This window comes from Thunnus maccoyii, chromosome 16, assembly GCF_910596095.1.
Source record: "Thunnus maccoyii chromosome 16, fThuMac1.1, whole genome shotgun sequence".
In the NCBI taxonomy this organism is placed as follows: Eukaryota; Metazoa; Chordata; class Actinopteri; order Scombriformes; family Scombridae; genus Thunnus; species Thunnus maccoyii.
The window spans coordinates 25,702,606-25,712,652 of record NC_056548.1 but is presented as its reverse complement, the minus strand read 5'-3'; the positions used below and the strand labels follow the sequence as shown (position 1 = coordinate 25,712,652).

Here is a 10,047-nt window from a genome sequence, read left to right as displayed (position 1 = left end):
TCCAGGTGACCTCTTTGGCACACGATTGGAGCAACCAACTGCTTGGAGCCACTGTAGGTGTGGATTTAGTACCACTGAAAGAGGAAGAACAGGGACTTGAAATCAGAGAAGAGGATGATTATAACCATAGCAGTTATATTGTAGGCTATTATCAAGTGTAAAAACATTAACAATGTTCTTTCATTTTTGCTATGTTTTAGGAAGATGAAGTTATCCCCCAGCAGCACTTTATATCTAATCACTGTACAAAGGATTAAGTAGTCAATCAATTCAAGGTTTTAAAAAAAGCAGAAGAAAACGAAGGCCTGGTGAAACGAGACCTTCGAGGGGTGATACAATCCAGCATCACGCCCATATGCCTGACTGTATGCACCCCTCCATTCTGTTGTTCTAGTTGTTAGCGGTCATGTTCAGAATTTGCCTTTTTGAGAGCTAATGCAAAAGGTGCTTGTCATTCACCTGATTGAATCTCATCTATTGTACTTTACTGTCCTCTTTCAGGACTCTACTACCCATCATCCATGACTGCATACGCCTTTTTCCACAGCATCGTGTCTGCAGCTTTTTGCCAATATAGTAATGCTTCAGTAGAGTAATAGCTAGTACCAGTTTTTGAATTAATTCTCATTATCAGTAAAAATGGAAAAGGGATTATAAAGCACAAACCAGCTGCTCATCTGATGTTGGTACATAAATAACAAATCTGAAAAGAGTTATCTGTGACTATCTATAGGGAACACAAAAGGGTTGTCACATATTTAGAATGCTGACTTTTCATATAAATTATTGTGAATTCATCAGAGTTTATTATTTTATTTGAGCCATTTAATTTTGAGATTGATTTCAGTGACCATTAACAAAGACAGGATTTTGTATAAACTATTGTGCTCTCTGTGAAACTGAAGTTTGATTTATTTTTGTACTACACAGCATGGATTTGTTGACATTTTAATTTTGCTATAAATGTGTGAGATCACAAGTTGCTGTGATATTTCATTTATAAATTGTGAACTTTGTACAATTTTTGTCATGCTGGATGTTGACACATCTTACTCTGAATAAAGAAAAAAATGTGTTGCCAGAGGCCTGTAAAATGACTTCTTTGGACTTGTTTTGTATAATGATTCTCCAGAATCTACAGTATGTTCATAATTTTAAAATTGTTGCAGTGAACTCTCCACCAGCAGATGTCAGCAAACCCAAACTATGCAGTACACAAATCCACCACATGTATGCTGTGTGTTCTCCAAACTTAACTGATTTGTATCTTAATGCCGCCTCCTACTTGGTCTACAAATGATACTTTTGTCGCTGATAATCTCAATAGGAAAAGTGAAAAACGATTTAAGTAAACTACAACTTTACACACTTTTTTACTGAAATACCTTTGTGTGACCAGCTCTTTAATTAAGATGAAGATGCAGCCATTTCATTTGTGATTTAGTCAAGATGCTCCTCTTCACAATAGAGCAATTAAAGAAGGCTACAAGGCCCTGTTCCATATTGATCTTTCCTTCCCATCTCTTCATCCTTCCAATTCCAGTACATTTTAAAGGAGTTCTGTTAGCGGTACTAACAGTTATGCAGCATCCTACACTACCCATAATGCACACTCAATAGCTCACCTCAATAGTCTTTTGTTAGACACAGTGACCCATGTCTTTCAAACTGCACACCCCTGTTTTCTGACTCAGACTTTAAGAAGTTGTAAATATTCTTTAAGCTGAGTTTACTCCAGTAATGTCAGCTGCTCACAAAGCCACAGAAGACTGTTTTCACAGGCTGAACAGTCTTCCCCATAACTCCCCTTATAAAACCAGTGAAGTGCTCATTTACCACAGCAGTCTGTAAGTATTAGTGCAGTGATGCATTTTTTATTGTTTTGATTCTACACTGGATTGAGACTGAAACATTGACTTTGAGGTTAATGAGCTGACTCTCAGCTTTAACAGTTTTTGCAGGTGTTCGGATTCGCTAAGGGTAGACAGTGTAGTACTTGTATCAATTTTTACACTTGGGTTGCATGAATAAAACCTGTTAAATTACAGTACACAGACAAAGTTTAATTTAAAATGGTCTGTATTGTCACAGTACCAGCCTGTGCCCTCTAGAGAGCAGGCTGCACACTGGCCAAACACACACTACATTGTCAAATTCTTTATTTTATTCCTTTGAGCTGGCACTGTAGAGTTTGCTCTGAGCATGTAGTCAGGCTAATTTACCATTGCACCATTCTCATTTGCATTGTAGTCAGGTGTTAGTCAAGGTGTTTGTGGGGCTCTGTGTGCTCCACTTCACATTACCTGCAGGAACCTGAACTGCCAAACAGGAAGTGGGAGGCTCCACAGGGCTTTATAGTGGGGGGAACCCAGACTGTACCAGGTGGGTTGGAGTACACAGGGGGATTATTAATTGTTTTGGGGATTAGTCTTTTAATGTACCCCAAACAATATGTTTGTCAATGTTTCCTATAGTAAGACTCTTAGAATAACATGTAGACCTTGTCCATGTTGTTTTAAATAGAAAGGTTATTTAGATTACTCAAATGATTGTAATCTAACTTTGGTTTGTCTGGGGAGGAGGGGTTTCCTACATAAAAAAGCAAGGATACAAGCTCCTCAGGGTCATTTTGAAGTTAGTCCAGTTCAGGTGCAGACCTACTGCAAGTAGCATGTGCTAGCTGCCCCTAGACACGGGCCTAGTTTAGGTTTTCTTTTAGTTTACTGATGATGGTTGTGCCTATGAACATTTGTGACATCACGACTACTTTGGAAGCCAATCATGGTCCAATATTCAACTTACACAAGTGTGATGTGGACACTCGAAGCCTCCAGTGCACAAACATTGAGAATGGACTTTAAAGTGAAGTAGGAGACATCTTATGTCCAGCAGTTAATTTTATGACAAACAATATTTGCATATTCATAGATTCTGGAATTCTTAATGAATAAAGTGGTAATTAATTAGTGTGGAAAAACCATATCTCACACACATTATTGTTCCAAGCAGAGTATTTTATATGTCTTAATGCATGTCTGGAGGGGATCTTTAATTATTATAGGGAAACCTCTTGTTAAGCACTCTCTCTATATCTTTGAAAGGTCTACAGGGCCTTGGGTCTTGTATTATTTAATATTTTGGCAATTTTGTCTTTATTGGACACTTGACAGTGTAGGGGCAGACAGGGGACGAGGGGAAACAGAGGGGTATGACATGCATCAAAGGTCTCCAACTGGGGACGACAATCAAAGATTCCATGTATTTAATCAGGAAGAGTCTTCAGACTGACTTTTCTAAGGTAAAATCTAGTTCATTATTCTCTCTGTGCATACAGTACAGATCACTAGAGAGTGCACTCACATTTGGATTCCTTTACTTTACCAGGGTCCAGAACATCTTGTACATATTCCTTATCTTCTCCCAGCGTCTGGACTGGCATTGTTCCACTTTTAAAGATGTTTTAAAAAGTTTGAAGTGTAGCCAGTGTCTCCAACCACTAGCTAAAAGATCTATCTCACTGCGTACAGCACAGCATTAAGATCCATATCTAAATGTCAACAGGTGGGTGCCATCTTTTATTAGCCTTGCCCTTTTGGCCCTTTTCATCTCTCATTTTTTTATTTTGCTGAGGTGAACATGCGTCAGTGTCGTCAGTCTGTCACCTGCATTCTGGCTTACCCTGACAAATAGCCACAGCTCTGACATCCACAGACTGACACAATAACAAAATTAGAGGGAACATTTTTTACAGTGGCATGAAGGTGTCATGTTTCAGTTCCTCATCATGAACAGCTATTTAGCTAGTCAACATCAAAACCGTCCCAGTCAGGGAGAAGTTAAGGAATGAATCTGAAGTGTGAACACACTGGAAAGATGGTGTTTCACAATACACTGAGAACAGAAAGAAATTCTTCATCTGAGCTGTCAACGTTTAAAAATTCCTTTTGTAATATATGAATGTGATCTGGGATTGTCATGTTTCCTGTCTTCCTCTCAGGCTACAGCTCACAAAGCAGCATGAACAAGCAAGGCACATACATTGTTTCACATGAACCTCTGGGGCTACATCTGATAACTCTGCCTGGAGTAGACAAGTATTGTACTCCATCCAGAGTTTGACACAAGAAGACTATTTTTACATTCATCTGCTGAATGGAGAAAGTTTCTCTGTGCTCATCAAAAGTTTAAGGTGTGTACCTACAAGCAGGATTTATGACATCATAACTAGTTTGGAGCCAATCATGGTCCAGCATTCAAATTAAATAAGTATGATGTGGAAACTTTATATTAGTCAAACTGAAGGTTCCAGGTATAAACATGTTTATCTGATATTGGTATTTAAATAACACATTTTTAAAAGCACAAAATGTGACTTTTTCTAATAGTGGCATTATGTTTTGTGATTCTGAAAAATGAATCTTAGTTTTGTCAGGCCTGTAAAGTTTACATTGTATTTTACATACTGATACTGAGTGTTATTCCTACATTTACCAGCAGATGTCAGCAAATCCAAAGTAATAATAAAGGAAGGCTGCGGAGTGTAATAATAATGTTGCAGGTAAATGACTCCATGACTTCATGTAAACGTTACTGCTTATTAAAATAGGTAGTTCTGGTTGTCGTCTCTGATTGGTGCACCAGTTGGACAACATGCTGAAGGCACAGTAATCATACACACCTGTGATGAATCAAAATGCTAATTAGCCCGCCAGTTAGAATGAGCATAACCTACATTGCTCGTGGAGAGAACGGTAGGGTTATCTTATTTTTACAGTCATACCATAAAAACCTAAATATTTATTAAACAGTTATATAATACAGTGAAGCCAAGCTAAAATAATACTAATACTAATCATAATAATATGTGCTTTTGGCCCTCCAAACTAACTGAATATGTGAGCTTTCTTTGCATTCCTTAGTTCATTTTCGTCATATTGAGCTATTTTAAGATCCACCTCCTGAAGGCTGTTTTCAAGGCCAACATTTCAACATGTCAGGACAAGCGCAGGTCTAATAAATAACATTAACAATGATTGCATTCCATGTATGCCAGTTGGTGGACTTTGGTATTGTGTATGCCAGCTCACCAGCACAGCCTACCTTTACTGGTGAATTGTAACAGAACTCGAGTAGGCCTACATGTGGGACTACTTTACTTTAATATTTTCATTTCATGCTCGCCTACGTACTTCTACTTCACTACATTCCAAAGGTTAATACTTTTTACTCCACCTTTACATAACTACTGATTTGCGTTCATAACATAAGATTATCTTAATGCGTCACATTGCATAGGCTAACAATTTTAAACTGCGCAACAGTATAGTGCACGCTAGTTAAAGTTAGCTCCACCTCGACCATCTCCAACATTAGTGCTGCTTACACATTAAAAAACAATATTCACATAAAACTCACAGGTACAAGTATATGATAGCATAAGGAACTTGAAGTTGAAATTTTACTTGAAATTTTTCTGGTGATACTTTTGTACTTTCACTTAAGTAAGCTTATTAATGCTTTTCCTTGTGATGAGACAGGCTTTCTTACATTGTGGTGTTTTACATAAATGAGGGAATACAATTCTTTCACCATTGTATGGACCCTAAATGCTGTTTAGCCACTGTTACCTGTGATTGCTACAAGTCAAAATATCTGCTGTTAAAAAGGTTCATATCGACTCAAATGTCAAACTAAGGAGGACATTTTGGGATTTAACGTCTCCCAGCAGCGCTTGTGTAACACTGTGACGCATTTTGGGATTATAACAAAATTGCTAATAAACTACCAAATTATGGGCTCTGGGGACGTTATACAATATATTTATTTTTAAATTAGCTACAGTGAGTGTTATAAATGACATTTAGGAACAGCTGAGGTCAAATAAATTGCTAATTGCGGTCTGACTAAATGCTAAAGTTCAATGATAATGATACAGTTCTTCTACCAGCTTCAATCCCTTCTCTGTAACGCTCTCTCTCTCTCTCTCTCTCTCTCTCTCTCTCTCTCTCTCTCTCTCGCTCGCTGTGTGTGTGTGTGTGTGTGTGTGTTTGTCTCACTTCAATTCAATTCAAAGAGGCTTTATTGGCATGAGAAACACATCTTTACATTGCCACAGCGTGTCTGAAATAAAAAACAACAAAATAATGTAGCCAACATAAACAGAAGAATTGTGGTTTTCTTGTTAGAAATGCATAAACCGATAATTAAAAAGTAATTTAAAATAGAAAATAGAGCTGACTTACAGTTTAAAAAAAAAGTAAAATAAATGAGAACTCTTCAAACACTATAACATTTATTTAAACCAGTGTATTTAAAGATAATTGTTCTGAATGTACAGTAAGTCTCTCTCTGTGTGCGTGCGTGCGCGCGCGCGCGCGCCTCTGTCCCAGTCGCGCTGCCTCTCAGTCAGTGTGAGGAGCAGCTGGCGGTCTGTGCTCTGCTCGGCTCACTGCTAGCAATGGCGCTGCGGGCTGGCCACCTCTTTCCTCCGTGTCTACTCGCGGTGGCTTTGTTATTACTTGCTAGCGGACCACAGTTTGTACTTTGTTGTCCGAGTCGCTGTTTATGCTTCCGAACCACCGTGAGATGTATGCATCTAAACCTGGAAACCGTACCAGCAGTCTCTCCTCAGACTACCATTCTGTAAGTAGCTTTTTCCTTAAATCTAACGGGAACTCACCCTGTGGGCACACCAGACGGGAATGCAATGAATGCTCAAAGCACTATGCCTCTCTCCACGTTTCAAGCCTCTGCTAAATTCATATTTGTTGATATTATTGGCGTCAATAAATCAGTCTGTTAAAACCAACTTTTTTGGACTTTCAGCCACTGGTTGAAGTTGGAATGAAAACAAAGGCTACTTGATAAAATAGGTCTTGTGGTAGTGAAGAGGTTGTTACAGTGTCTCAGGACGTTTTCACCAAGTTAAGACACCTGCCGAAGAGTTCAGCTGTTGGCTGTAGAGGTTAATGAACAGGGTTTTTAGGGTCACACAGCTGGTGAAGTGAGCCGCAAGCAATGTGGAGGAGGGTTAGGCTCTTCAATAGGTCCCTGCATGAGAGAGTTTGTATGAGCAACACAGCACACATCTCCCTAATGAAGACACGCTTTAATGACTTTAAACAAAATGCAAAGTTATAGTCCAAATAGATCTGATCTTAAGCACACTCTTCACTCTTCACTGGGTGTGTTATCATGTTTTTCCAGAGAAGATTCTTGCTCGAGGTCAGTCTCAACCAGCAGGCTTGCTTTTTTACAATGGATCTTTAGTGTGATAGAGTCATGATGTGGAGCAGTTTCTTGAGTTGCTTCCTTCACTTACGTCAGAAAAGGTATCGTTGTGTTTGGACTGTTTTTGTGTCTCCATGTTTGACTTTCCTTCTGAGATGAAAGGAAGGAAATACTTCTTACTTGACACACACTTGTGAGTGAGTCCTGGATGTCAGGAGCACTCTGCTATGGTCACCCAGCTAAACAGTTTCCTTTTTTGATGTAGCTGGCGACAGTCTCTCAGAGCCACAATGAAGGAACAAAAAGCTCCAGATCAGTCCAATCTCCCAAATATGTGGCACCCTTTGTCTGTAATTGGCGGCTGCAATCTTGTTGTGCATTTCAGTCTATAATGCATGGACCTATAAATAGCTTCATTCAGCCTGTAAGCAGGGGGGACAAAGGGGCAACTCAGCCAGCCTGAACCACACCAGCCACTGCAGCATACTCACAATTAGCCTTGTCCTCCCAACATCTGGGGTCAACCCACAGCCTTGAAGGGAGACCAGGGTGCAGCCATGCCCAGATACCCCCAAAGGAAAGATGAAAGTCCATCTTTCACCACAGCAATGAAAGGATTGTTTAGGTCGTCTGTAGGATGTGTCTAAATCTGTTAGAGGGTTGATCAGAGCAGGAGGGCATGCTGCGGTTTTCCCCACAAGCTTTCATGCTGGTGAGCTTTGAAGCGGCAGCCACTTGTCGCCTTTCCTCCCCGCTCCGCTGTCATGTCAGGACATGAACACAGCAGCTCCTACTCAAGCCTTCCCTCTTTTCCACTGTATAAAATGTTCAGCAAATCACCGGTCCTCCGCGGTGACAAAACACCGCTATACCAAACTTGAGTTGACCCAGGCACTGTTGTGAAGAATGTCTTACAGTGAGGTTGCAGTTTGAGGTCTGCATGCAGCGGCTGATCAAATTAAGCCTCATAACACGGCAGTCAGAGTGGATTCAGTATGTCCCCTAACAGAGAGGTTGTATGTTAAAGAGTCTACAAATTCTAAATCCTAAGAATATTTGTGTCTTTTGGACTTTTTCTTGCTGTAGAGACACTTCACATGGAGCTAAGTAATGTGTCAGTATAGACACTGCATTCCTCCTATCACCTGGCAGGATGCCATACTCCTAAATAGGGATTTCTTAGGAATGTAAAACAATCATTTCATAGGAGTGTCAGATGATCAGAAAGGTTATCTGTTAGAAAAGTGATCTGATTTCGTTATATTTTTATTTACTGGTATATTTTTTACAGATATATTCTTGCTGGCATGAGTGATATCTTTAATGTAGTGGTGTAAAACCCTCTGAGATCTATTTATAATCCGGTAGCATTAGGGACATCATTAGGGTTTAACAGGAGTAGAACTACAAAACACGCAGAGGTGTCACTTATCTTTATTGTGTCTGTTGGATTTTTGAGGTTGACATGAACAGCAACAAAGACCTTTTCCCTCCTTTAGCCCAGGTGATCAAAAAGCATGTGGGTGACTCACCTTAGACTTCCGCAGGCTGGGAAACCTCTGAGTGTTGTGTGTTTGTAACCATAACAATTCAATCAGTGTGTAGACGTCTATATGCATGTGTAGGATTAACACACACTGTTCAGATAACTTTGGAACAATGAATGTGTCTTCAACTTCTTGAAAACATCTCTTTCTCATTGCTCTGAGCCACACTGCAGTAGAGAATCAAAAGTCTTGGCTCAGAGGTACTACTGCACATGGGCTCTGTGCCAAGAGCTTTTCTACATGACACTTGGAGCAAGGAACATTGACTTTTTTTCCCCAGATTTTTTTTTTTTGGTTCTTTCTGGCCTACATTTGTTTTTCAGCTGTTTTCTCAAAGGACTTTCTGTTTGAGGCATGATAGTAAATTACATTTCCTCTCTTTAATGACACTGCTGCATATCTTCTCAGGGATTTGGTGGCGTTGGAGAAATGATTACTTTAACATTAGCGCTATTCTTCCAACATCATATATATATGGGTTGTTTTACTTTTTGTGCTGGATTATGGGTGGTAGGCTATTACCTCAGCAGCTCTTTGTATGACACACAGTGTCAGAGTCTGCCAGTGTAACTTCATTTCACAGGTCAGTGTACCTGTGGTTTGGACATTTTAGCTGTTTGCTTGTCATTATTTTTGAATATATTATTGCCTCAATGATTAGTGTATTCATTGGTTGCCAGGCAACTATTTTGATAATCAGTAATTTAACATTGAAGTCATTTTTTGAAACAGATATGCCAACTCTTGTCTCGTTCCAGCCCCTCCAATGTGAGCATTTGCTACTTTTGATATCATTGTAAAGTGAATGTTGTTGGGTTTGTACTGGTGGACAGACAAAACAAGATATTTGATAATGTCACCAAGGACTTGTGGAAAATATCATGGACATTTTCTGATGTTTTATAGTTGACATGATTAATTGAGAAAATAATCTGCACAATAATCAATCATGAAAATGATGATTAGTTGCAGCTCTAGTCTTGTTTTTATGCTGCTTGAGTGTGGAATTATGTCATGTTTCAACACTGGAGCCTTAATGTACACATTTATGTACAGAATGTGTCTGCACAGCTGCTAACAGTGTCAGTCTGTTAATGCACTACTGTATGAAGTGGTTTGTGTCTGTCTTTCGGTGTTCATCATGTTTATTTAATCTGTACGCAGTAATTCAGTTGGTTTCTAATGTATTGTGATACTTGACGTTCTTAAGCACAGTTATTGTAAACAACAATTTGAAACTGTGCGGCTAGATGTCAGTTCAGTAGCTGTG

General features: G+C 39.3%; 1 protein-coding gene across 4 annotated transcripts in view; it reads left to right on the top strand.

Annotated features, from left to right (window-relative positions):
* Positions 1–4,739: 4,739 nt before the first annotated feature.
* The window catches only part of LOC121880577 (peroxidasin), a 56,272-nt gene continuing 50,964 nt past the window's right edge, over positions 4,740–10,047 (top strand). For 2 of the 4 annotated variants that reach the window (XM_042387866.1, XM_042387865.1), the window contains exon 1: positions 6,363–6,642. In XM_042387866.1, the coding sequence (XP_042243800.1) occupies positions 6,458–6,642 (185 nt within the window). In that variant the 5' untranslated portion in view covers positions 6,363–6,457. Of the gene's footprint in view, positions 4,752–6,360; positions 6,643–10,047 lie in introns of those variants that run through there. The other 2 variants (XM_042387869.1, XM_042387867.1) reach the window with 2 other exon arrangements.